The sequence below is a fragment of the Podarcis pityusensis genome, assembly GCF_964106645.2.
Source record: "Podarcis pityusensis genome assembly, chromosome: 13".
NCBI lineage: Eukaryota > Metazoa > Chordata > Lepidosauria > Squamata > Lacertidae > Podarcis > Podarcis pityusensis.
In genome coordinates, this window is record NC_138038.1 from 39,296,375 (window position 1) to 39,324,373 (window position 27,999).

Consider the following 27,999-nt stretch of genomic DNA (forward strand, 5'->3'; position numbering starts at 1 on the left):
CATTGAGTTCTGTTAAGACTAGTTCCATTCTGGGGCAGGTTGAACAGAGGGCCCTGAGGCTGGCACAGCATGTGGAGGGTGAGGCTGTGTCAGGATTGGAAGTAGAAGGGCAGGGGCTGGCTGAGAGGCTGAAGCAGGATATGGAGCCAGCAGGGTCAGGCCAGGGAGGTAGAATTACAAGGTAACTGGGTTAAGTGTGGAGTGAGAGGGAAGGAACAAAAGGTTTGGGAGATAGTGGGTTATTTATGAGCTAGGGACAAAATTGAGCTATAGAAGCAGAGAGTTAATAGGACGCTATAGCAATAGAGTTGAGTTGCAAAATCTCAGCTTGCAGGATGAATGGGTTGTAGATCTCTCTCAAAAGAATGAAGCCAAGAAGGGAAGTAAACTTCCCTGGGATAATGATATGAGGGTGACGTGCAGAATATTGACGCTTCTGAAGCAAAGGTGGGTACATAGGAAGCAAAATAAAAATAATTTATTATTTATACTCCACTCATCTAGCCGGGTTGCCCCAGATACTGAGAAGATTTTGGGCTCTGGATACCTAGGCATGGGAGTGAGTGAAAAGGATACTGCTAGACAACTCAGAATCCATAAAGTGGATGGGAAAGTGAGATAATTCTAGTGGTTCACCAAACCGCACCCCAAACAGGTTCCTGCCTCTTTTCATAGGCTTGAATTTGGTAGCTGGTGCGTACAGTAAAACTCTCCACCGCAACCCATGGGCCGGCTATTCCCATGCTGTCTGCGTAACAATAAAAGAGAGACAGGGTTTGATCTACCCTTTGGCAGAGTCGTTCAGGGTCCCAAGAGCAAGTTTGAATGATCCTTACCTAAAGGAATAGGTTGCTGTGCATCTACCACACGCGCGCGCACACAAAATGTTCTCTGGACTAACGGTTCCATCTTTTTTCAGGTGTAGTATTCCCCAGGAAAGCGAAACCCTGGAAGTTCAGCCTGACAAGCAAGAGGAGTTCGCAGCTCACGCAGGTACAGGTGAATCTGAATACCATTGGGGAATTGGCAACAGGGTTTTAAGCAGGAACATCAAGCAAATCTAAATCTTTGGCTGTTTTTTTGAGCTCAGTGTTGGATTTATTTACTTTTCAAAATGCTTTTTCTGTCACCAACATCTATATTGATGGGCCAGAATTTATTATGTACTGGAATCTAGCTTGGCCACAACTAAACTTAATTTGCTTGTTGAGATATGATGGAGGGATATAAAAAGCAGCTCAAAGGAATGAAATAAAATTTACAGTATCTGTTCATAGCTCCCCTGGAATTTTTTGGAAAGTCTAGGCATTTAGTACTAAACAGTAGAATATGTATCCAGTGGAGGAAGATAGGGGAATCCTCTACTTGTAGGCAGGGTTTACATCTTTTGTGTCTAAATATTAAAGTTTTAAATGCAAACTTTGAGAGAAAACATTTTTTCACATTACCAAACGTTTATTCTGTAACAGAAAATGTTTGCTTGTGTGTACAAACTTGGCAACGGAGATTTTCTAATGCTGTTGTGTTTTTGATAGCTACTGTGTTGGATATATTAATTTTCTACTGGGTTCTGCCACCAGATCTCTTGTATATCGTAAATTGGGAGAGGCTAACCCCCAGTTTGGGGGGGCCTGATCTGGCTCCCAAGCAAATTTTTCTGGGGCTCCCCTGATTTTGGCAACAGCAACAAAAAAGGAAAAAAGAACCCCTCCTCCCTTCACTGTAATCATTAATCAAATCATATTTCTACTCACAGCTTCTTTTTTGAAAAAAACCTAGTGAGAAATGAGATTTGATCAGCTGGGAACTGTTTGGTTTACATTTATGCTCTTTAGTTAATAGCTGCTTTTAAGGTGCATTACTTTCCTTCTTTAATTTTTAGTGCTTTACTTTGTGTTAAAGGAAAGTAAAATTGTAGGCAGAGGGCATGCTAATGTCATTTTGACGTTTAATTTCACTTCCTCTGAAAATCTTCCTTTAGCTTGTTCTTGAGTGGGTGTCTTTCAGTTCTTTTCAGTCTGGCTCTGATCACAATGCGACTGATTCCTCTTCATCAATCTCTAGATAATTCTGAGACAGGCAGTCCCGAGCGCAGGCTGGGCTGCCAAGGAACCCAGGAGCTGGACGGCTCGTCCCAGTGGCTGGCTGACCAGAATGAGGCCGGTTCCGAGCATGCACTGGAGCAGGAAGCCAGCACTACAACAGCAAACGCAGCTGTTGGGACGAGAGGCAAAGAGCAAGAGAGAACTAAAATGCAGAGCAGTCCTCCCCAACAGCAACATGCGCTGCAACCACAGGTAGAGTTGGAGGTGAGGGGAATCCCAGTGTAAGGCCCTGTGTTTTGAGGCCGCTTACTGGATTACAGTTTTTCAAAGCACTGTAGTTCATTAGGGGTCTTCAGAATGAATTTTGACTGCTTTAGTGAAGTATGTGGATGATCATTGTACTACAAAGAGCATCTGTGAGAGTCAGAACAAGGGATGCTCTTCTCTGATGCTCTACCTAGACAAGCTCCCCAGAGCTGTTGGGTTCCTTTAAGGCCACTATAATAATTTTCTACCCTCGTTTGTCTCCTCTTGTTCATCTCAGACTGCATCGGACAGAATGACAGGCAGTAACCCAGTGTCACCAGCCTCCTCGGGCTCACCTGCCTCAACTGGCAGCATCTCACCACCACATCTCACCCACGACTCCTCGCTGGACAGTCACCCAGGTTTTGATGTTCCCAAGACACAGAACAGAGCCCTTGTGTCGCCCGGGATGTACACCTCCCCGGACCCTGCAAGCATGTGGGACAAGACACACGCGGAGATTGCTGAGCAGGCCAAGCATGTAAGCCACACATGGTCCAGGGATCATTTGGCCCCTTCTGCCCTCTTGAGTTGGGCATGAACATACACAATCTAAGTTAACATTCTGTTTAGTTTGTCCTTCCAAGCTGCAGTTCACAAGGATACAGTGTTTTGGGCTAACTGACTTGGGGGATGTATTCCAGGAGGCAGAGATTGAAAACCGCATCGCAGAAATGAAGAAGGAAGGGTTCTGGTCCATGAAACGGCTGTCGAAGGTGCCTGAGCCAGTCCGGCCCAAAGTACACTGGGATTATCTTTGCGAGGAGATGCAGTGGCTCTCTGCTGACTTTGCCCAAGAGCGCCGATGGAAGAGGGGTGTTGCGAGGAAGGTGAGTTTGATGGAAAAAGCTGCCAATCTCCAAACATTTAACCCATCTCTTTCAGTCAGTTTTCACTCATGCATTCCAGTCTCTGGGTTTAAGGGCATTTCATAATCGTGCAATTTTGTAACACCTCAGGTTTGTGGCTTGTGCTGTTGCAGAAAAGCAATATAATATGTGTGTCCCTAGGGTTTCCATCCACTTTAGTGAAGTGGAGCTAGCTCTTCCCTACGACCCAGATTTAGGAAGGACTGTTTAGAGCTGTGGAAATCTGTGAAGACTTGTGATTATTAACATGATCCTTCTCTCCTTTGTTGCTTGCAGGTGGTGCGCATGGTGATCAGACACCACGAAGAGCAGAAGCAAAAAGAAGAACGAGCCAAACGGGAGGAGCAGGCCAAGCTGCGCCGTATTGCCTCGTCCATCGCCAAAGAAGTCAAGCAATTCTGGAGCAATGTAGAGAAGGTACGTGAGGAACCTGTCTGGCATCATAAAAGCAGCATGCAGGCCTTGCTCCTGAATACAGGAGCCACACCTTGAGCCAGGTGTCTGGAGCTGGTTGCCTCTACTCTGCCTAATCAGAAATACTGTGGATTCATCCATAGAAGGGTTGAGTGAATCTCTTGCCTTCATAGTTTGTTGGTGGAATTTCTCTAATTAATATATTCGTATAGGTAAACGTAGGTGTGTGTGTGTGTACATATATATGGATATATATACATACACACATATACATACATACATACATACATGCATACACACACACATATGAATGACTTCATTTAGACAAAATACGTAAAGTATAACAAACCAGAATTTCAAACACGTAAAGCATGCCGTTAGTTGGAGGTTATGTTTGTTATGTATTTCTGTCCACTCTCACTCATTCTTCACTTCTGCATTCATATTAAAAAGGCGAGGCAAATTATGCTTTTGTCTATTCTCCTACAGCAGTGAGATGAATTGTTCTGCTCTGTCTCAAACATCAGTTGCTTTTATTACTTGTAATTGGAGCTACTGTTCCAAATACAGTGGTACCTCGGGTTAAGTACTTAATTCGTTCCGGAGGTCTGCTCTTAACCTGAAACTGTTCTTAACCTGAAGCACCACTTTAGCTAATGGGGCCTCCTGCTGCTGACGCGCCGCCGGAGCCCGATTTCTGTTCTTATCCTGAAGCAAAGTTCTTAACCTGAAGCACTATTTCTGGGCTAGCGGAGTCTGTAACTTGAAACGTATGTAACCTGAAGCATATGTAACCTGAGGTACCACTGTAACTAAATTGGGGTTTCTTGCTTTTACATGAGTAACAAAATGCTTTTTAACAGCTTTGAAAAATTTGCATGGTTAAGGTTGCAGAGAAAAGAGTGGCACTGTGTGCACAGGACTACTGAAGACTTTGAGAAGATAGTAGCTCTTTGCCCATGTTGCCTTTAACTCAAGAGCAAGTTCTAGCACAGCACATTCTGCAGGAATGAACTTGGAGACTTCCCCGCCAAACTCTTTTTTCCTCAGGTTGTGCAATTCAAGCAACAATCACGTCTGGAGGAGAAACGGAAAAAAGCCTTGGACCTGCAGCTAGACTTCATAGTGGGCCAGACAGAGAAATACTCGGACCTACTGACCCAGAGCCTCAATGAGACCTTTCCAGTTCCCAGCAAGACCGGTGGCTCCCATGCGGGCTCTACTGCCTCTAGCCCACCACACCCCAGTCACCTCACTGAGGATGAAGGTCAGAAACTTAAAAGTCTCAACCCTTTTCTCTGAAACTGCCCAGCCCCAGCCCATCCAGGGCTGGCTCAACACAGGTACCCCTATATGGCTTACATCCTATGAATGTAATTGCAGGGGGATACTTCCATGCCCATTCCCTCCTCCTGCCCAACCAAACATGGTAGACTTGTAATGTGTGCTTCTTTTGAGGAGAGACTGTGTAAGCCCCAAGGAGTTGTGTCTGACCACTCCCCTCTTCCTTCTCTGGCAGATGGGGATTTTCAACCCCATGACGAGTCGGATGATGAGGAGACTATCGAAGTAGAAGAGCAGCAGGAAGGGAATGATTCAGAGACTCAGCAACGGGAGATTGAGTTGCTTAAGCAGGAGAGTGAACTGCCCCTAGAAGAGCTGCTGCAGTCACTGCCACCCCAAATTTTGGAGAACTCCTTCAGCGTGCCCCCTTGTGCCTCTAGTTCTGAAAATGATGAAGAGGAGGAGGGTGACAGTGAAGAGGAAGAGGAGCAGGACGAAAAACAGACTTCCAAGAAGTTAAAGGTGTGCTGCTGGTTTATGGGCAAGTCTTGGGTTCAGATGCGTAGGGAACTCTACTTAGAATATGCAGCTACAGAATTCTGACCATCATTCAGTCACACTTCAATGGGCATCACCAGCATGTAGGAAAGGGACACAGAGTCAGGCAATGGATCAGGCTGGGCCTGGACAGGCAAGGGCCTAGCTGTAGATAGCAGGAAAGATTAAGTTAGTTGAGAATACTTGTTGCCAAATTTCTGTCCTGCTTTCTGTGACATGCACATGCACTGCTAAAGGCCTCCCATCTTGGTCTGAAAGCCCTTTCTCATATTTGGCAGGAGAAGCCAAAGCCTGTTGCTCAGAGGAATAAAAAACCCTGGAAGCCCGATGAAGAGGATGAGGAGTTCACTGCCAATGAGGAGGAAGGTGAGCCTGTTATTTTGGGTCTGCGGTTGACTGAGCACGTTGGAAACTTGAGGCAGGGACCAGCGCTGGAATCATTTCATGCAGTAACACAGGGCGTCCTTCCTCTTGTAGCTGAAGATGAAGAGGAAACAATAGATGCAGAAGAAAAGCTGGAAGGAGATGTGGATCACAGCCAGGAGCTGGATGAGCTGGCCAAGGAAGGTTCGGAAGCAGATGGTGGCTGGGGTGGCAAATGGCGGTCAGGACTTTCATTCCCTGGGCCCTGAACACTATTCGCTTTATTACTAAATTGTGTTTCCGAATGTCTGCTAGGTCTGTGAACCATCGTTCCCAGAATTTCTGCTCTTAAAGGGACGTAGGGCCAGGGTAAGCACCTGCCCCAACTCAGTTTTGTATTTCTTGCCCTACCCCAAGTGTTTCCAGTTCCCCTGGAACCTGTAATCTGACTTAGTAGACCAACCTTATTTGTTGGTGAACTGAGTTGGGCCTATATTGGTTGCACTATGTCTATTTCCCATTTTTTTCCACAACCATGGGAAGATAAAGCAGTATTGCCAACAAAAGTCTAAAAGGGGACTGATTTGAACTGATGGACAAGGTTTGGTGAGCTCAGAAATGATAACAAGTCATTGAACCCAAAACCTAGGCTGGGGTTTCCAAGATGGAACCCTCTGTTCTAATTTGTAACTAGTTACCAGAACCAGAGGGCCACTTCAACAGGATATGATCAGGGATCAGAGAAGAGAACTATCTATCTTAGTGTTCGGGCATAATCTTGTGCTTTCTTTCCCTTTGGCAGGTGAGTTACCCATGGATGAGTTGCTGCAGAAATACGCTGGCGCCTATACCTCAGACTTTGAAATGGAGGAGTCGGACATGTCATCCGAGGCCTCGGAGCCCAGCACTTCTGAGTATGAGGAAGAGTCAGAGGAAGAAGACAGCAGTAGCCAGTCAGGTAAAAGGAAGGGAATGGGTCTTGTAAATTTGGAAAGTAATTGAATCTTGTGTGTAATTACAGTGGTACCTTGATTCTCAAACTTAATCCGTTCCGGAAGTCTGTTCCAAAACCAAGGCGTGTTTTCCCCATAGAAAGTAACGTAAAACAGATTAATCCGTTCCAGACTTTTAAAAACAACCCCTAAAACAGCAATTTAACATGAATTTTACTATCTTACGAGGCCATTGATCCATAAAATGAAAGCAATAAACAATGCACTGTACTATAAAATAAATAAAACAGTATTGTAGATGATAAAAATTAAAAGTAAAAAAAAACTTACCTGCACTGATGATGGTCATTGTTTGGATGGGGTTTTTTTTTATCCATTTCTGCAGTTACACAATCATTCAGTAGCTGAACTGGGATCCACACAGTCACAAAAGCAAATTAACTGAAAAAGCCTCAAAACAGAAAACACAAAATAAATAGCAAAAACAAAAGCGCCAAATATAAGCTCCAAATATCACCTCAGAACTCCAATCGGAAACGGAATCGGAAACGGAAGGCTTGAATTACAATGGGGGGGGGGCGCAAAGTAGCAGTGCAACGGGAAACACGGAAATGGAAGGCTTGAATTACAATGGGGGACGCTAATTAGCGCAACAGGAAACACAGGGCTCAAAATGGAGCACGTTTGGCTTCCAAAAAAAAGTTCGAAAACTGGAACACCTACTTCCAATTTTGCAGCATTCTGGATCCAAGTTGTTCGTGAACTAAGCTGTTCGAAAACCAAGGTACCACTGTATTATCTCCTCTTTATAGCCGAAGGTATTCTTAGCAGGTGTCCTCAAGTATTTGCCTCAGTCTTGGGATCAGACTTTGTTTTTGAAGAAATGTTTGTCCCAAAAACAACTTAACATGCTGCATTTGTCTTGATGGCATTTGTGGCACGTAACAAATGATTTCTTGTATAGAGCAGTGTAGTTTGTAAGGCACTGATTTAAAGATGATAGCAGTAAGTTGCCCAGCTGCTTTTTGTCCTGACATTGCTACTTCTTTCAGATTCCACAGAAGAGGTGGAGAGTGAGCAGGATGAAAGTGAAGAGGAGGATGCCATGGAAGGCGGGGAGGAAGAAGCCTCTGTGAGCCAGGAGGAGGACTTTGGTGTTGAGTATCTTCTGAAGCAGGATGAGGATCGTGGTGGCGAGGGAGACAATGACTCGACTCCAGCCCCAGGGCCCAAGAAGGAGATCACAGACATAGCAGCCGCAGCGGAGAGCCTGCAACCCAAAGGTTATACTTTGGATACTACGCAGGTGAGTCAGAGGGAATCTGCGGGGGATTGCACTGGAATAAAGCAGGCAAATTATATTGCCCTTCTCCCATGTAGGTTAAGACGCCTATTCCCTATCTGTTGCGTGGGACACTGCGAGAATACCAACACATTGGTCTGGACTGGTTGGTCACCATGTATGAGAAGAAACTCAATGGTATTCTGGCGGATGAGATGGGGCTTGGCAAAACAATCCAGACGATCTCGCTGCTGGCGCATCTGGCCTGCGAAAAGGGTGGGTCAGGAACTTTGAGAAGAGAACGGAGGGTGAGGATGGGCTCCTTGCTAGAAGCAGCAGATGGCATCTTAAACCTCCTAAGATGTGGAGTAACAAAATTCATGCTCTCAGTGCTTTTAGTGGTCACTGTTCCCTTTGGCAGCTTGGCTTTAACAGCTCCATCCTGGGGACAAATGGGCTATGGAGAGCAAGCTCTGGAGGGGAGAGAGCTGGATTTGCTCAGGGGAGGGCATGTGGCTGAGGAGTGAGGCACAGAGGCAGCCTTGGTCTCCAGAGTCATGGAAGCTTCTCTGCTGTGCTTGTGTGCTCCTGTAGGCAGCTGGGGCCCCCACCTGATCATCGTTCCCACCAGCGTGATACTGAACTGGGAGATGGAAATCAAGCGCTGGTGCCCCAGTTTCAAGATCCTCACCTACTATGGGGCACAGAAGGAGCGTAAGCTAAAACGGCAGGTGAGAAAACTCAGACGTTGCAGCTGGGACCAGAGATGGGTTTTGTGTCTCACAATGTAAATGATTTTAAACCTCCAGATAAGCATAAAAAGGTCTCTTTGTAGTTGAAAAAAATGTAATGTTGGGTATCATTTTCCTCCAGGAAACATTCTGACTTCTATGGGTCCTTTGATAAAATATTTAAAAGATTTCCCTCCCCCACCATCTGTTTCTAAGTAAATCAAAAAGGATGGCTAGTCTACAAAGTGAGAAACTAGATTATTAGCATTATTTTGGGTAGCATGTACTGTATGGTGCTAAATTAGGTTTGGTGGTCACGCTGTGCTAATAAGAGATCTGTTTTAAGGAAACTGAGATGATGCTTGTGGGTAATTGTAATGCAGTCTCTGGTCCATATGTGGCTCACAATAGAAGACATATAGCTAGCATAATTTCCCAAAAGCACAGAAAGAAAGTATTGAAATAGTATGTGTCATATGAGTCCAGGGGATAGAGATTACCTCATATTGTAAAAAGAGGCACAAGTTGTACTCCAGAATTGATTTGCATTTGTATGTAACTATATTTGTGTGTCTATTCATTTTGGCGGGGGGGGGGGGACCAGTTGGTGAAACATGGGCAAATCATGCTATCGTATTTCTTTGCTGGCACACGACAAAGGAATATGAAGCCCACCTCTATAGCTCAGTTGGTAGAACAGGAGACTCATAACCTTAGGGTCATGGGTTCGAGCCCCATGCTGGGGAAAAGATTCTGCACTGCAAGGAGTTGGACTAGATGATTCTTGTGGTCCCCTCCAGCTCTACTTTTCTATGATTCTCTGAATAAGACATGTTGGTGGCTCAGTTCTTTGGTACTCCAGGAAACATAAGGTAGGGAAACCCTAATTAGAGATATTAAAGAATTTTAGTTATTTTTAGTCTCCAAATTACCTGATAATAGTCTGGAATGCATTTAAGGCTGAAATAAGGGGTTCTTAGATCAGTATTGTTCTTAAATAAGTAGTGCAGGACCCTCCACTATACACTCTTTGGCACCTGCTTAAATTATTTTTGTTTACCCAAGCCAATTCAGACATGTAGAATGTTTCATGTGTTATCTCTTTTGAATGTTTTTAAACATCTGTTTCTAAGTGCTTTCTATCAATATTTTTAATGTGTTTTTTATCTTTGTGAAATGCTTAGAAGTTGTTGTTTTTTTTAACAATCAAGTGGTATATAAATTTTGTTAAATAACTATCAAAATAAGAAACTCAGAGAGGGCTGGAAGTTCCCTGCCGCAGGTCTACAGCTGTTGAGCTTGGTGTCTCTTCCGTTATTGGTCACAATTGTAAGCCTTCACTGTCTGTACTCAGGGTTGGACCAAGCCCAATGCCTTTCATATCTGCATCACCTCATACAAGCTGGTACTGCAGGACCACCAGGCCTTTCGACGCAAGAATTGGAAGTATCTGATCTTGGACGAGGCTCAGAACATTAAGAACTTCAAGTCTCAGCGTTGGCAGTCTCTGCTAAACTTCAACAGGTGAGGGTGTGTGTGGTGGTGGGCTTGAGATCGGGACGCAGGGTGGGGCAACGCCTCCCTCTCCGAGGTTCTCACTGTCCTGTCATATTCCTGTTCCAGTCAGAGGCGGCTTCTTCTGACCGGAACTCCTCTCCAGAACAGCCTGATGGAGTTGTGGTCCCTCATGCACTTCCTGATGCCCCATGTCTTCCAGTCCCACCGCGAGTTTAAGGAGTGGTTTTCCAACCCACTGACGGGCATGATTGAGGGCAGCCAGGAGTACAACGAGAACCTGGTGAAAAGGCTACACAAGGTGAGCGGGGTGGGGGTGAGGGTACAGAGAGCAGCTGGCGTGGTTGGAAGGCGAATGGGAATTGATTCTCTCCACCTCCCCAGGTGCTGCGGCCCTTCCTGCTGCGGAGGGTGAAAGTGGATGTAGAGAAGCAAATGCCAAAGAAATACGAACATGTCATCAAGTGTCGGCTTTCCAAGCGCCAGCGTTATCTCTACGATGACTTCATGGCCCAGGCTACGTAAGTTCAGAAAGCTAGTTGGGGGGAGGGAGGGATGGGGTGCTGCGCTAGGGATTGCTTGGCTCTCAGTGGCCTGGATCTTAGAGGGCTGGTGGGCAGGAGCTCTGGAGGATGAGCCCAGTGTTTTATTCTCTGGCTTTGGTTATTCAATGCGGGACAAGCCATCCTTTATGCTATTCCTCCTTAACATCAGCGCCTGCTATTCTGATGCTTGGCACCTCTGAGTCTGGCTCACCCTGTGGTTGGTTTCTCTTTCAGCACCAAGGAGACATTGGCAACGGGGCACTTCATGAGCGTCATCAACATCCTGATGCAGCTCCGCAAGGTCTGCAACCACCCCAACCTCTTTGACCCACGGCCAATCCACTCGCCATTTATCACAGAAGGCATCTGCTTCAACACAGCTTCCCTCATCCTCCATGCCCTTGATAACGACCCTTTCAAGGCAAGTTTGTTCTCTCTCTGGTCTAGTAGGAGAGGGAGATGCTCCATTTAGATGCTCCAGGTTGGGCGAGAGATCATTTGTCTTTGGGGCAAGAAGGGGTATGTGTAAGTACCCAGGGTAACCAGACCCTATAATTGGGACTGTGCTTATTTCCTGCATATGGGCTTTGCTCCTTACAGCATGCAGACTTGGGCATTTTCGACCTGATCAACTTGGAGGGCCGTGTGTCCCGTTATGAGACAGACACATTCCTGCCCAAGTGGAAGGTGACAAGGAAACTGATTGAAGAGATTGCTGAGTCCCCAGACCCTCCTCCCAGACCCAAGCCTGTCAAGATGAAAGTTAACAGGTACCTGTGATTCTTCTCATTCTCAATAGTCGGTAGCTTCCAGCAGTGGATTAATGATGATGATGATGATATTTATTTATATGCCACCCATCTGACTGGGTTGCTCCAGCCACTCTGGGCTGCTTCCAATAAATTATAAAACTACAGCAAAACACCAAACATTAAAACCATCTTTGTTCTTTGCTGTCCAAAGTCTGGACACCCCATATTGTTGCTGCTTGTATTAGAAAAGCAGCATTGAGCATTTTATCTTGGCCTTGGATTTGTCGATGCTGGAGAATGCAGGAAGCCTTCTAGCACGGAGAAGAGGCTGACATCAGGTTTTCCTCTTCCCAGCTGCATGGCAGAATACGGACTAACCGCAAAGCCCTCACCTTAGTGACTTCCCAGGATCCTGACTCGGAATATTCCTTTGGCTAAGGCAGAGAAAGTAAAGTAGTTGTGCTTGAGATTCGCCTTACGGGTTCTGCTGTAGAGAACACAGATTTTGTGAGAAGAGGATTTCCAGTGTGTTAGTTCTAAATCGGTCTCTCTACCCACAGGATGCTGCAGCCAGTGCCCAAGCCGGAGAACCGAACTGTGGTGCTGGTGAACAGCCCTCGTCCCACAACCCCTCTGCAAAAGCCCATTGCCCCTGTCCTTCCAGAGACACTGACGCCCGCTCTGGCCCCCATCCAACACCCGGGCCCAGTCTTGCCAGGACCAGTGCAGCCCCCCACACTCCCTGTTGCAGTCTCTCTCCCCATGCCCATCCCTTTGCCCTCCTCACCAGTGACCATGTCGATACCAGTGCCTCCTTCCATCAGACCACAGACCCAGACTCTAGTGCCTATGCTGAGCCAGAACAACACAGCTGCTGCTCTGCTGCAAGGCCAGGCCTCTACTCCACAGGGTAAGATTCAGAGATCCCAAAGCAGTGGTAACGGGGAGGGAAGAAAGCGGGCTGGGAGCTCATTCACTTTCTCAATTGAGCCCTGGCATCTCAAATTCTTCTCTACAGTGATGTACTAAGAATTTTTACTGCCTGAAACGTATCTACCTTTCTGGCATACAAGTATTCTGTATTGGGGTGTCAAATCTCTCACTATCAAAAAAAGGGTTTTTTAAGCTAGTAGCCCTTGCAAGTTGCAGGGGGGAAATGTGCCCATTTTGTGCGTTGGAACAATTTCAGTCCTGCATCAGAGAAGAGGGTATTGCTTGGAAGGGTTAGTAAAGGCAGAGATAGAGTGAGAAAAGTTTTCTTTTATGCCACTGGGAACAAAACAATGGCTTCTTCCTTTCTTTTCTTCTTTTTAAATGAGACCAGGGCTAGACCAAGAGACACTACAAATCTGTAATCTTTTCCCCTTTCTCCACAGTCCTGCCTGTGGCGATGACTGCAGCTCAGCTGGTCCCAAATGCTCCCCGACCCCTCCTCCAGGCATCTCCTATTCCTCCCACCACCACAGCATCTTCCTCGCTGAAACCTGGTGCACTGCCAGCCCCTGTGGGGCAGCAGCAGCCCATCAACACCTTAGCCATCACGTCCTTGGGACAGCAGCAGCCCATCAACACCCAGCCCATCAGCCCCTTGGGTGTCCCTCCCATGGGGCAGCCACCTCTGCCCATCAGCACCTTGGGTGTGTCCTCCGTGGGGCAGCCGCCACCGCCCATCAACACTTTGGGTGTTTCCCCCATTGGACAGCAGCTGCCACCCACCAACACTTTGAGTCCAGCTGCTACAGCCCAGCAGTCAACCAGCACCATGGGCACAGGCGCCATAGGAGGCATGATGAAGCCTGTGAACATCCATTCCGCTGTGCCCACCTTGCCAGGCTACAACTTTGCAACTGCTGGAGCCCTTCAGCAAAGGCTTCTGCTGTCCCCGGATATGCAGGCACGGTTGCCCTGTAAGTATGGAGAGACCGCTGGGAAGGAGGCAGCACAGTTTGATCATCTCCCAAGCCTAACCAGTATCTTCTTTCACTGCAGCGGGCGAAGTGGTAAGCATTGGGCAGCTTGCCTCACTGGCCACACGGCCCCTGCAGAGTGCTCCAGGGAGCAAACCCCTCACCTTCCAAATCCAAGGCAACAAGCTTACCTTGACGGGTACACAGGTCCGGCAGGTCACTATGCCTCAGCCAGCCCGACAGCTGCCAAGTAGGTAACCCCCCCAGCCCCCCACTATTCCAAACTCACTTTTCTCCTCTGTGTCCTGTCAGAGCCTGATGGGCAGCTCTGCACAGTGTGTCGGTTGCTAGACTACTGTGCTACTGGAAATAGTTGGTAGGGTGGGCCTTAGTACGACTTCATTGAGCCTTCCATAATGATTGTCTTTTGGGGGGAGGGTTCTCTCTCTTGACTGGCTTGTTTTCCATGTGCCGGGGTCTCCATGGGAGAGCTTTCCACTTGCCCTCTGGCGCAGCTTGCTCCTGCAGCAGATAATCTGTTCCACTCCCATTGCCTGAGTCCTCCTTTGAAATGGCCCTGAAAAATGTTCCTCGTAGATTTGGATGCAAAATAAAAACCTTGCAATGTGAATATGCAGAGAAGTAGTAATACCAGAATTGGTAGGAAATGGGAAGAAATACTTTTATCAGAGCGGTCCCTCTAAGCTCCTGATGCCTCTTTGTGGGGCATCCGGTGACCCGAGGGATACAGGAATCTCCAGAGCCTTTCCTGACATAGAGGCCCACTGTTTCTATGGTGGGATCTCTGCAGGAGGGCTTACACATGCACTTGGAAGTTTGGCCACCATCTGCAGGCAAGGCAGGTAGCTGTGTAGTTAATGGTCTCTCCCTCCTGTCCCATCTAGGGAATGTAGTTCACCTGGTGTCGGCCGGGGGGCAGCACCACATCATCAGCCAGCCAGCACAGGTTGCTTTGATCCAGGCCATGTCTCAGCAGACTGGGCAGGCCCCAGTTGGGGTTCAGGCTGTGCCAGGCCACCAGCCTCCCACCATCCTGCCTGTCCCAGCTACCAGCACAGCTGCTGCAGCTGTGGCTTCCACAGCAACTATCAGCCTCCCCATTGCTGCCACCCAAGGTTAGTCAGTATCTGGATTCCTGGGGGTTGCCCTCCCACCCTTGGAAGGCAATGTGGTTTTGTGGGTTGAGGGCCTGGGTGACTTTGCCTTTGGGTCAGTAAACCTTCCTTCTGTGTCCCCAACAGCATATTGTTCTCATCCTCCCTCGTATGGCATCTGTTTCTCCACCCTGGCCGCCTTCCACTTCCCTTTCCTTCTGCCCTGCTCCCTACATTGGTCCAACCCTCCACCACCCAAGCCTTCTCTGAATTGCCATGGCCTGGTCCTACATTGAGGCTTCTCCTTCAGCACTGGCATAAAATAAATGTCTGGTAGGAATAATTAGAAATGACACCGCTCTGTTGGAGAGCCGCAGTGCAGCCTCTCTCTTTGCTGTTGCCCCCACAGTGCCCTCATCAGCAGTGAACAGCTCTGGTGTGGTGAAGATTGTTGTGCGTCAGGCTCCTCGAGATGGCCTGCTGACCCCGTCCCCTGGCCCGCAGCAGCCATCTCTGCGCCCTGCTACAGCAACAACTGCTGCCACACTGCCTGGTCTCCCAGCGGCCCTCATGGCCCAACGAGCCCCGCTCCCCATGACTCCTGTGCCGCCTGTCAGGTTGCCCGCTCAGCCACTGGTGCCAGTTAGGGCGCCCACACCAGCTCCCCTGCAGGGCCTTGTGAGACCCATGCTGCGAATGGTACAGGCGCCAAGCCCCAGTCTGGAGCAACAGCTGGGTAAGCATGTTTCCCAGCACCTTGCGTAGCGATTCGTGCATCTTAGACGGCTGTGGGGTTGGGAAGAGTTCCTCACCATCTTGGGAGTCTGGCAATGGTGGAAACGATAACGTGAAATGCCAAAGCACCATCTTCTAGTAGAGTTTAGTTTCTTCTCTTTTCCCCAGCAGCCCTTCTGATTCCCTTTCTGTCTCCCCTTTTTTCAGTTGCAGCTGCCACACCCCCGATAGCGGCTCCATTTGCGGTCACTCCAGCGGCCACCGTCACTGTTGCCGCCAACACCTCCCCAGCTATGACTTCCCAGACGGCCTCAAGCGCAGTGCCCAAGGAGGAGCCAGAGATGTTAACGTTGCGCTCCACCACCCCAACGCCACCCCCGCCCCCTTCCGTCCTGGCCCCACGGCCAAGGCGGCAGCCGCCTCCCCCACCTCGCTCACCCTTCTATCTGGTGAGTTCCTGCTGGAGGCCTTGGGCTCTGGGGGGGATCGAGGAGCAGGGTGGCCTAGAGGCTGTTCTCGCCTCTTGGGGGAAGGGCCCTGGCCTCTGTTCTTCCTGACTGGCTTCACTCTTTCTGGCCTGCAGGAATCACTTGAAGAGAAGCGGAAGAAGCAGAAGGAAGAGCGCCTCGACCGGCTCTTCCGCCTCAATGAGCAACACTGCAACCTTGTGCCAATTTACGGCACTGAGGTGCTACACTTTTGTACTCTTTTCCCCCCTGCTCCCCCTCACTGGAGGGAGGAGGAGGAGGAAGAGGAGCCAGCAGCAGCCCCAGCCCAGGAAGTGGAGCCCAAGGGCTACAGAGGGGCTAGCTATGTACACTGTTATGCAGCACAAGTGCAAAAGGACCCCCATCGCCTCGAGGCTCACTGGCAGCGGGCAGACACCTTGGCCCAGGCTATCTTGAAGCCACAGCAGCGAATTGAGGAACTGACAGACATTATTGAGAGGTAGCATCTTTTTGTGGGAAGGTAAAACTTTGGGGGGGGGGTGGCAGCAAAAAATAGAGGGTGCGAAAACGTAAAAAATGTAAAATAAATTTTCCTGTACGCAACTGCTGCTGCAAGAATGTTGATTGCAATGAACTGGAAGTGGGAGAAGGTTCCAACAAAACTAGATTGGCAGAATAAATTACTAGAATCTGCCGAAATGGCACAAATGACAAACAGGCTGAGAGGCAATACAAAGCAGAGCTTTATTAAAAAATGGGACACATTCAAGAAACATTTAGAAAAATAAAATAGTGGTGTGGCATCTATGGCAGCGTTTGAATGATTTCCGTGTAAAATAACAACAAATAACGAGAATGGGTACAAAAAGGTGTAATAAACTATAAGATAACATAAAAAGAACAAAATAATAATTATAAGTACAACCGATAGCAGAATTGGTAACTACACTGTGGGGTGACAGGAAGTCTTAAGTATCTTAGTAAGAAGCTATAGCGAAATGGACTGAATAAGATTGAACAGATTGTTATTTGTATACTTGGATATGCCATATATAAGAATGTTTTGTTATTAAATCAATTTCAATAAAGCATATAAAACCTTTTTTAAAAAAGTGTTCCTGGGAGCTGCAGCTTGAAGGCTACGAGGGAACCCAAGAGTCCTGCTCCCTGCTCTCCAGAGGTGCCATGGTATCCCCCTTGTTGTCCTCATCTTTCCCTTCTCTCTCTGCAGGTTCATCTTTGTTATGCCTCCTGTGGAGGCTCCTGCTATCACCATGCATACCTCTCACCCGCCCCCATCACTCCTGCTCCAGCAGGCTGTCTTCAAGGAGACCCTGAGACAGGAGCTCTCGCCCTGTGCAAGTGGCCTGCACCGTATCGTCTGCAACATGCGGACTCAGTTCCCGGACCTCCGCCTCATCCAATATGACTGTGGTACGTGTAGCCGGGTAGGGCCTGCATGCTGCCAATTAGGAGCCAGGGCAATGTGGAGTGCTGTGCATTAAAGCTGCTAGGGCGAACTGTGTTCAGTTATCCTGCTGGGCACTCTTTGCCCTTTGCTCAGTTTTTCTTTCTGGCCCTTTTTCCCCCTCCAGGGAAACTGCAGACTTTGGATGTTCTGCTGCGGCAGCTCAAGGCTGGTGCCCACCGGGTCCTTATCTTCACTCAGATGACTCGCATGTTGGATGTGCTGGAGCAGTTTCTCAATTATCATGGACATATCTACCTGCGGCTGGATGGTAGCACCCGTGTGGAGCAGCGGCAGGTAGGCAGTAACAGCCTGTGGCCACTTAGAAAGTGCTCAGAGAACTCATGAGGTCCAGGCTTCTTTGGCAAATGGGTCTGTCAAGGTGTTCATCGCAAAAAAATCAAAACATGAAACTCCAGGAGAATGCTAGTCTGCATTTGGGGCAAATGAAAGGAAGCTCATTCATGGCCTTTTGCCATGTGATAGACAAAAAAGGGGCTGCTGAGTGAATTTTTTTTGTGTGTCTTTGTTTTTTATTATTTTAGTCTGTAAGCTGCCTTAATGATTATTATATCAAAAGGTGGATAAAAGAAATGGGGGGGGGGGTTTGTACAAAGATTGCAAAGGTTCAAACCTGAAATTGCCAGATTTGGGTACTACTGTCTACATTTTGCCCCAGAATTATGTCATTATTGGCAAGGAGCAATGTGATGACAGGAGGAAATGCCTGGGCAAATACGGATTATAGAAAGAGCAGGGACAGGATGGCATGAGAAAAGAAAGTCATGCAAGTCAAGAAATCTCCCATCTTCTTTATGTAGTGTCTTTTTGAGTAATCCGGGAGATAGAAGTTGGTTTTTATGATTGCAGAATTAAGGGAATTATTGTGTACTGGTCTGGCTTCCTTACAGTTCTGGCTTGTAAACAATGTACACTTCCCAAAGCTCAAAAGTAAAACCAGGAGTTTGGGTCTTGGGTTTCTTTCCTCTTTGGCTCCAGATTTTTCTCTAATCCTGGCAGGCACTGATGGAGCGCTTCAATGCAGACAAGCGCATCTTCTGTTTCATCTTGTCAACGCGCAGTGGTGGCGTGGGAGTAAACCTGACAGGTGCTGACACTGTGGTGTTCTATGACAGTGACTGGAACCCCACCATGGATGCTCAGGCCCAAGATCGCTGCCACCGTATCGGGCAGACGCGTGATGTTCACATCTACAGGTTAGCTGGGCTCCTTGTGCTGCTGGCATAGGAAGCTGCCTCCAAGGATGTGGACAAGCTGCTTGGACAAGTGAAACCGACCACCTGTCTCCTTGATCCTTGCCCATCCTGGCTTATAAAAACAAGCAGGAAGGGCTGGGCGATGGGCTCTGTGGGGTGGTGAATGCTTCCCTCTCTGAGGGAGCTTTCCCAGACCTGCTGAAAGAGGCGCTTCATCTTTGGACCCAGCCAATATGGCCAACTATTGCCCAGTCTCAAATCTTCCATTCTTGGGCAAGGTGATTGATCGGGTGGTTGCTAACAACTCCAAGCACGCCTGGAGGATGTGGACCATTTGGATCCCTTCCAATCGGGATTCAAGCCTCATCATGGGACTGAAACCTTCCAATCGGGATTCAAGCCACATCATGGTCCAGTGGGTTTAGGGACAGAGGTGAAAGCTGTTTCCTAGTTCTGCTGAATCTTTCGGCGGCCTTTGATACCATCAAGCATGACATCCTTCAGGACCGTCTAGAGGAGCTGGGAGCATTGTTATGCAGTGGTTCTGCTCCTTCCTCCTGCGCTGTGTCCAGAAAGTGGTGTTGGGGGATGAGTGTTTGGACCCCTGGGCTCTCACTTGTGGGGGTGCCTCAGGGATCCGTCCTCTCCCTCATGTTTTTTAACATCTACATGAAGCCACTGGAAGAGATCATAAGGGGGTTTGAGCTGGGTGTCCACCAGTATGCAGATGATATCCAGCTCTACCTCTCTTTCAAATCAGAACCAGTGAGGGCAGTGAAGGTCCTGTGTGAGTGTCTGGAGACAGTTGGTAGATGGATGGTGGCTAACAGATTGAGGTTGAATCCTGACAAGACAGAAGTACTGTTCTTAGGATACAGGGGGTCTAACACTGCTCCTGAAAGACTAAGTGTGCAGCCTGGAAGTCATTTTAGACTTATAGCTGTCCATGGAGGCACAAGTCAATTCTGTGTCCAGTGCAGCTGTCTACTAGCTCCATCTGGTATACAGGCTGAGACCCTACCTGCCCGCAGACTGTCTCGCCAGAGTGGTGCATGCTCTAGTTATCTCCTGCTTGGACTGCTGCAATGCTCTCTACATGGGGCTACCTTTGAATGTGACTTGGAAACTACAACTAATCCAGAATGTGACAGCTAGACTGGTGACTGGGAGTGGCCACCGGGACCGTATAATATCGGTCTTAAAGGAACTTCACTGGCTCCCAGTACATTTCCGAGCACAATTCAAAGTGTTGGTGCTGACCTTTAAAGCCCTAAACAGCCTCAGCCCAGTATACCTGAAGGAGCGTCTCCACCCCCATCGCTCAACCCGGACACTGAGGTCCTCCGAAGGTCTTTTGCTGGTTGCCTCACTGCGAGAAGTGAGGTTACAGGGAACCAGGCCAAGGGCCTTCTCAGTAGTGGCACCCTCCCTGTGGAACACCCTCCCATCAGATGTCAAGGAAATAAACAACTATCTGACTTTTAAAGACATCTGAAGGCAGCCCTGTTTAGGGAAGTTTTTAAGGACTGATGTTTTTAGATATGTTTTAAGCAGCCCAGAGTGGCTGTGGAAACCCAGCCAGATGTGTGGGGTATAAATAATAAAATTATTATAATATTATTGTGCCCAGTCAGTCTAGACTAGCTCAATATTATCTTCACTGACTAGCTGTGGTTCTTCAGGGTTCCCAGAGATATTTCCCAGCCTTACCCTGAGATAGCAGGGACCAAACCTTGGACCTTTTTGCATATGAAACGTGTTCTTTAGGAAGTGATAGACATCTATACTACTTTTAGAAGACACCTGAAGGCAGCCCTGTATAGGGAAGTTCTTGATATTTGTTGGAAGCTGCCCAGAGTGGCTAGGGCAGCCTGGTCGGATGGGCAGGGTACAATTGTTATTTAGCCATTGCAGAGACTGCAGGACACACTTTCTGAAAGAGACTTGTAATAGGGTGGCACAGTAACGTACAGAAGCTGTACACACTAGCAGTAACTTGAATGTTAACTCTCTGGTACTTTGTACAGGTTGATCAGTGAAAGGACAGTGGAGGAAAATATCCTGAAGAAGGCCAATCAGAAGAGGATGCTTGGAGATATGGCTATTGAGGGTGGCAACTTCACGACAGCCTATTTCAAACAGGTGACTACACAGATCTGTCAAGACCTGCCTGCAGAAATCTGCTTTGTATAGCCTTTCGGACAGTTGGCTTTGCAGTGCCACTGTTTTGATGCTGAGCCTCATGAAGAGTTCCTTAACACTTGTATTATCCTGAGACATCCTTGGGAGTAGCCATGTTGGTCTGCTGCAAGAACGGCAAAACAAGAATCTCATGGCATTTTACAGACAAATTAGTTTGCTGCAACTGGGTTTCTGACGTGTATGCTGAGAATGAGGAGCTCACTTCTGTAAGGTCTGTTTGTAATGTGTTTATTTCTGTGCTCCTCAGCAAACAATTCGGGAGCTGTTTGACATGCCCCTAGATGAGCCAGCCAAGAAAGAAGGGGAGGCCTCAGCTGTAGCACAGGAGGATGAAGAGGACCCAATGGCCACCAAGCAGACACAGATTCTGGAGCAGGTAAGCTTTCAGCTTTCATATTGAAAATAAGAGTGGTGGCCCTCCAACAAAGAGAGTCCTTGTTTACATCTGTGTAAACTCACAGGCACTGTGCAAGGCAGAAGACCCCGAAGACATCCGGGCAGCTACCCAGGCCAAAGCAGAGCAAGTGGCTGAGCTGGCAGAGTTCAATGAGAACATCCCTTTGGACACAGAAGATCGGCCCAGCAGGGAAGAAGAAGAGGAGATGTCTAAAGCTGAGCAGGAGATTGCCTCACTGGTGGAACAGGTACACAGTTTCTTGGTGCGCCTTTAGAAAGTGCAAGTGCTTATCAACTTTTAGACAAAATTAGATGGGGATGGAATGGTGGTTCTGTTCCTCCATGGTATGTGCATGTTTGAGGCTTCCTTAATCAGACTGTCTACTAGTGCTGTCTACTCTGATTGGCAGCAATTCTCCAAAATCTCAAGCAGAGATTTTTTTAAACTGAAGATGATAGAATTTGAGTCATGAAGGACACGTACTCTACCATTGAACTATAGGCCCTCCTTTTCCAAGACACTTGGTAGCCAAAATCATTCTAGAAGCTTCAGTTCCTATTCCATCTCCCTCCTACCCCTCCGCTGCAGCTGCCCTGATAACCTGGCTCTCCATGTTTTCCCCTATTCTGACTGACTTGGCCTGCAGTTTCCCTCAGATACCCCTCTGAAGTTCCTTTTCCCTTTGCAGCTCACCCCTATTGAACGTTACGCCATGAATTTCCTGGAGGCATCTCTAGAGGACATCAGTCGGGAGGAGCTGAAGCAGGCAGAGGTAAATTCCCTACCCCTGACTGGAAGCACCCCCTGCATAGTATCTTGTCAGGCAAGCATAGCTGGAGGGATGTTCTGTGACTGATTGGTTGCATCTGCCAGTTTGAAGTTGGTGAGCTCCTCAGTCAGTTGGCAACTTTTTAAAGACAAATGCACAGCAATCTTTCATGGTCATGACACCAAGGCTCAGAAACTTGTAGGAGGAGCTTCTGTGGGTTGTTATTAGAAGTTATGGTGTTGTGTACTCAGTCTTATCGGGGAAGAAGATGTCTCAGGCCTCTTAAGAGTCCCGCTCTCTCTGGTGCCACTGAATGGACCAAGCCTGGTTGGCATCACTTGTTAAATCAGTAGTAGTTCCCCTTTGGCTGTCTATTAAGCTCCCTTCTCTGTTGTCCTTAGGAACAAGTAGAAGCTGCCCGCAAAGATATTGACCAGGCAAAGGATGAGGTAGTCTTCAAGCTGCCAGAGGATGAGGATGAGAGCTATCTCGTTGAGGAAGGCACCAGCAAGAAGAGTAAGAAGTCCAAGGGTTCAAGCCGCACAGCCTCCGAGAGGACAGGCACCCGCATGAGTGAAAGGCTGCGTAGCACCCGCCTCCTGCTGCGGGATGGGGAGAGTGGAGATGGGGAATCCCCCCAGGCAAGACTACCCAGTCTCCGGCATTCCCACATGGTGACGGATGAGGAAGACGATAGCCTGCCCCAAGTAGCTCAACACACGCGAGGGGCTGCTGTGCGTAGGGAGTTGGTGCAGGAGGAGAAGCCTGCCCAGGCTGCCCTGCACTCGCGCAGAACTTTGGCCCGCCGAGAGGAGCCCTGGACTAAGGCCCCAGTGACTGGGGAGAGGGTGCCGAAAACAGCTCCCCACAGGACTGAGGCTTCTGCTTCTGGTGACAGGGTTTTGAGAAATAATCCCCACAGGACAGAGACCTTGTCTGCTGCGGAGAAGTTGCTACCAGTTACTCCACAGAAGGCAGATTCAGGGGCTGCAGGGGACAGGATGCTAAAAGGAACCTCTCCAAGGACAGAAACCCAGCCTGCTGGTGATAAGTTGCCACGAAGTGGCCCCCAGAGAATAGATACTGGCTTGGAGAAGGAAGTGAGACCAGGCCTGCAGAAGCCTGAGAAACCCTGTGAGTTGGATAAACTCCCATCCAGCCCTCCTAGGTTAGAAGTACCAATAAATGAGGCACAACTCCTCCAGCCTCCTCCTCGGGCACTTGATGGAGAGGTGGCCAGTTTAAAAACAGTTTTAAAAGAGCAGGAAGAGAAAGAAAGTGCCCAGCTCAGTCCACCAGCCCCTGAACCCCATGTTTCCAAGAATGTCCCAAATGTAGAAGTACCAGTCTTCCAGGCACAAGATGTGCTAGTGGCTGAGGAGAAGTTGTTGAGTACGCAGTCACCACCTGGCACTGAGAAGGCTGTCCTTGAGGTCCCAGCAACTAAAGAGAAGGCACCAAGCGCAGTGAGTCTCCTTGCCGCTGTGGAGCTACCTAATGAGAAACAACCTGAGGCTGCTTGTGAGGTAGACCTACCATGGAGGGAGCAAAAGGAGAGCCTGCCAAGGTCAGAGGAAGAAGCAGACATGAACACCTCTTGCAGTACTGCGGTACAAGAGTCACTGAACTCTGTATTTGAGGCACGCAGGCCTGAGGTTGTTCAAGGGGCAGCACCTTCCGACAGTCCTGACAGAACAGCATCTAAGACATTCACCTCTAGAAGCTCAGAGGCCACCCCCCTGGAGTCCACAGTTAGTGCATCATCCAGGTTGGACAGTGAGACCCCTAAGATTGAGGTGCCTCTGCTTCCTTCCCTGGACCACTCCATGCCAGCTGCTGGCTCCCTTGTTCAACTGGAAGCTCCGCCCTGTGTCAAGGAGCCAAATGGTTTGGAGCAGGTTCCCAGAGCAGAAGACTTGCCATGTCCCACTTCAAGCCTCCTAGATGAACCAGAGTCTGAGTTTGCACCTGGAGAGACTGTATTGCCAACACCAGAGGTCTCAAGCAGTGAAAGCAAGAGCCCCAAGGAGTCACACAAGCAGGATCAAGGGGTTGTTGGGAAGAAGCTTCATGGGGAGGAGCACCAAAACAAAGAGGCTGAAATTCAGGCCACGTGCCTGCCAGCTGTCTCCTCACAGGCGAGTCCATCAGATACTGCTGTCTGCTCAGGAGCGCCATCTGCAGATGAGAGTCTGTCACTGATTAAAACCCCTCGCCGTCGAACCAGTGCAGACGTGCAGATCCGGCAGAGCTGTCAGGACCAAGATGGCCCTGCTGCCAAAGTTTTGCGCAAGCTGCCAGGGCGGCTGGTCACAGTGGTGGAGGAGAAAGAGCTGATTCGGCGTCGCCGTAATCGTGTGCGCAAGTTGGATACTGCCAACAGCACCGTGGTGAGTCCCAGCAACAGCTCAGCTCAGAGCATGTCAGAGCCAGAGCCCTCCTCCCCTTCTGGCAAAGAGTTGCCATTGCTGCGAGACTTGCCTGCCCGTCGGAGAATCGAGCTGGAGAGCCGGGCAGCAGCTAAGGAGAGAGATGGTGGCCTAAGAGGAGAGACGCACGCTAGCCCTTCTGCTGAGCCTATGAAACGCAAGCGGGGGCGTCCCCCCAAGAACAAGTCCTCTGAGCAGCAGAGTCCAGGGCTGCTGCAGCCCCTCCCAGAGCCTGTCCAGGAGACCACCTCCCAGAGTCAGACCGCAGAGAAGAATGTGCCCGAGACCCAGCCCCAAAGCAAGACCTCTGAGAAGAAGGTGCCCGAGACCCAGCCCCAAAGCAAGACCTCTGAGAAGAAGGTGCCCGAGACCCAGCCCCAAAGCAAGACCTCTGAGAAGAAGGTGCCCGAGACCCAGCCCCAAAGCAAGACCTCCGAGAAGGTGCCTGAGACCCAGCCCCAAAGCAAGACCTCCGAGAAGAAGGTGCCCAAGACCCAGCTCAAAAGTAAGATGCTAAACAAGAAGGTGCCCCAGACGACCTCACCCAAGACCAAGTCTCCCAAGGGTAAAACAGAGAGTAGCGAGAACAACTCTCCTGTGGAAAAGAGACGGCGTGGCCGCCCCCCCAAGATACGGGAGGCCCCCACTGTGTCTCCAAAGCCTTCTCATTCTGAAGTTCTGCCAGCCTCCTCTGCAAATCCTCTGGTCACAGAGCTACTCCCTAATGTGCAGGAGCAGCGGGACAAGTCCCCTAGGCCCACCCCTGTGGCAGAAGCAATACCTAAGATTCACGAATCGCTGGACTTGCATCCCAATCCCAATACAACGTCTATCTCAAAAGTATCCCCCAAGGCGCGGAACCGAATGCCTGTGCATCCCAAACCCACCTCTGTTTCCAAACCAGCTCCTAAGGCACGAGAACTGTTGGCCGCTCCCCCCAAGCCTGTTTCCAAATTCTCCGCAGGAGCGTGTGAGCCCCTTCCTACTCCCCCTAGAGCTGTCTCTGCAGCAGAAGCCTCCCCAGAGATTCAAGCACTGCCTTCTCTGCCCCGACCACCCCGCCCCTCGCCCCAAGCTGCCCTCAGTTCCACAACTTCCGAGTCTCCGCCCAAGCGGAAGAGGGGTCGGCCCCCAAAGAACCCACCTTCCCCTCGTGTGGAGGCAGCGCCACCTCCCACCTCACCCTCTGACCACGAGATCTGCACCGAGAAGAAGGAGACCCTGGCTCCCCCTGTCCGCAAGCGGCGACGGAGGAGGAGAAAGGATGAACTGGGCCCGTCGTTGCTGGGCGTCAGTCAGAGCTCCTCAGAGGGCGAGGACTCCCGGCCGCTCACCAGGCTGGCTCTGCTCAAGCGCGAGGAAAAGCCAGAGTCTTGTGGCGAGGGCTTAGCGCAGCCCGTCCCAAAGCAGGCGCTCCCCGAGGGCGCTTCGTCTGCAGAGAGCAGCGCTTGGGAGCAGCCTTCTGGGGACACCCCCGCCCGCTCCACCCGTCTCCGGCCCGGCAGCCTTGTCCCACCACTGGAGCGTGAGACTCAGCGACGGAAACGCCGCTGCTTCCTGAAGGACAGCCGGGTGAGCAACAGCAGCCAGTCACCCGCTCCCCAGGCCACCTCGGAGCAAGAGGGTGGGGAGTCCGAGTCCTCCCTGAGGTCCTCCTCGGAGTCAAGCAGCAACAAGTGCTCCCAACAGCCCAAGCGCCAGTGCTATGAGTCGGGCGGTGGGCGGGGCAGGGGGCGGGGGCGGGGTTGGCGCACCGGGAGCCCGGCTGACCGGATTCTCCGTAGCGCAGCCAAGCCCAGTGACGGCACCCGGCCGGCCTCCTCCCCCATCCCCACCAGGAAAACGGGCCCTGCTTCCGTGCCCACCTCAGCGGGGGGCGGCTCTGGGGTGCTATCTCCCTCCTGCGCTCCTTCTCCAGCCGCCCCGGTTACCTCTTCACTAAGTAACAGAGGCCGCAAGCCCAAGACGTGACCACAGCGCGAGAAGTTCTGCCGTCACTTCTCTGTGGGGGGTGGGCAATGGCCAGCTCTTCCTCGCACATACTGTAAGCAGTTTTAGCCCCCTGCCCCGACCCACCCCTTGCTCTCGATCCTCCCGTTGTCATGGAGGGCAGCCGATGGGGCTCACCTGTCCCCACACAGCTCCCTGCATTCCAGACTTGACTGTTAAGAGTACTACTTGAAGGAGGAGGAGGGGGAGGAGGGCAGCAGGCGTGGCTGCTCCCTCCCGGATGCTTTGTCTCAGAGCAGGGTGAGGGACACTCCTGCAGAAGTTGGCTAGCTCTGGATGTGTAGCTCAGCTGCTCCCTGGCGGGGGAAGTGACAGGGCCAGCACTGTTCCCAATTAATTCTGCTACTTGCTGATCATGGAGTGGGTGGGGGAGCAGCCCCATAGAGGTGTGGCCCCCAGAGTGACGCTTCAGGGCTCCCGCTGCCACTGAATGGCCCCCGCAAAGTTCAGTACCACTTTGGGAAGCCTCCGTTCAGCCTTTCGTTAGGCACTTGCATCCTTTTTAAAATGAAAATCACATTTTGGGGCTCTTCATCCTTTCCCTCTGCCCCTTCCTCTCAAGAAACCCGCAGGGGATGCCCTCCTGATTTATAACACAATTAGCTCTTACTTTTTTAATGCCTCTGGGTTGGTTTTTAAATGACAGTGACCAAATGCTGGGTCCCTTCTCTGGCTTTCCCTTTTGATTGTCGCCCTGTTTATTCCGTTCACAGCTTAGGGCCCTCTTGAGGCACAAGGAGGTAGCAGAGTTGACTCCGTGAAAAGGGGAAGGTTGTGCCCTCACGTTTTGCATTGCCACCAGGAGAGATGGTCTTATTTTTAATGATGTATATTGCAGCCTCACTGCTCCGAGGACTCTGTGGGCTTCTGAGTTGGATCAAATCCCTCTTCCCTTCCCTGCCTCTCTGTGTACAGCTCTCATTGTAAAATAGGTTCTTTTGAACATAATCTATGCAAAGGTTATTTTGTATAGGGGAGCACAACGTTCCCTCCCCTCCCCCACCGCAGTGGGATTGAGGGGTGGCAGTAGTTCTCTGGTTTAGGGGAAGGGGGTGCAGTTGGGGTGGAGGGGGAGGTGTTCCCATGGAGCTGTTTTTCCTACTGAAGCATGTTCAGAACTTGTACAGAAGACCGATGTAATCTTTCTTCAGAATAATGCTATGAATAAAGTGTTAAAAAAAGAAAAACCAACAGCACACCAAATGGGTCTGTAGAGTCTTTTTTTAAAAAAGAAGACACTTCATGCTTCCTTTTCTGATTGTTTCAGTCTTCTAGGAGCAGGGATGGCGTACCTGTGGACCTCCCAATGTCTGTCTACAGTTTCCATCATCCCTGACTCTTGAGCATCCTGACTAGCGCTGATAGGAGCTGGAGTCCAGGAACTTCTGGTGCCCCACCAGTGCCCTAGAACAGAGCTTTCCAAACTCTCTGTCACAACACATTAGTGTGTTGGCTGCAGTGTGTGGATGTGTCGTCTGAATGCTTCTGGGGCTGGAAAGGGGTTAGTTTAACTTCCAGTTTGCTAATAAAACTGAATTACTGTGTCGCGAAATGATGCATGTCTTAAAAGTGTGTCACCAACATGAAAAGTTTGGAAAGCTCTGCCTTAGAAGATCCAGTGCTTGGTTCATGCACAATATTAGACCATTGCATTGTGTTGGATGAGCAAGCCTCAAGCTCTCAC

The 27,999-nt window shown here is 49.6% G+C and overlaps 1 protein-coding gene across 1 annotated transcript; it reads left to right on the forward strand.

Moving 5' to 3' along the window:
- Positions 1-257: 257 nt before the first annotated feature.
- On the forward strand, positions 258-27,518 carry SRCAP (Snf2 related CREBBP activator protein). The gene is made up of 34 exons (XM_080977952.1): positions 258-447; positions 920-993; positions 2,065-2,309; positions 2,590-2,832; positions 2,996-3,181; positions 3,497-3,637; positions 4,685-4,901; positions 5,154-5,440; positions 5,755-5,842; positions 5,954-6,043; positions 6,642-6,797; positions 7,845-8,098; positions 8,173-8,350; positions 8,669-8,805; positions 10,160-10,329; positions 10,429-10,621; positions 10,705-10,841; positions 11,100-11,286; positions 11,466-11,635; positions 12,178-12,527; positions 12,994-13,524; positions 13,607-13,774; positions 14,430-14,660; positions 15,049-15,375; positions 15,582-15,823; positions 15,958-16,322; positions 17,055-17,257; positions 17,419-17,588; positions 18,312-18,508; positions 20,536-20,650; positions 20,958-21,086; positions 21,172-21,354; positions 21,796-21,879; positions 22,278-27,518. The coding sequence occupies exons 1-34, from the start codon at positions 407-409 to the stop codon at positions 26,274-26,276; spliced, it is 10,488 nt and encodes a 3,495-aa protein (XP_080834078.1). The 5' UTR covers positions 258-406; the 3' UTR covers positions 26,277-27,518.
- The last annotated feature ends 481 nt before the right edge of the window (positions 27,519-27,999 follow it).

Coding starts and splice junctions, on each gene's coding strand:
- SRCAP (XM_080977952.1), top strand. CDS start 407: ATGAGGGTGACGTGCAGAATATTGACGCTTCTGAAGCAAAG. Junction 5,441..5,754: donor AGACTTCCAAGAAGTTAAAG/GTGTGCTGCTGG, acceptor CATATTTGGCAG/GAGAAGCCAAAGCCTGTTGC. Junction 8,099..8,172: donor ATACTTTGGATACTACGCAG/GTGAGTCAGAGG, acceptor TCTCCCATGTAG/GTTAAGACGCCTATTCCCTA.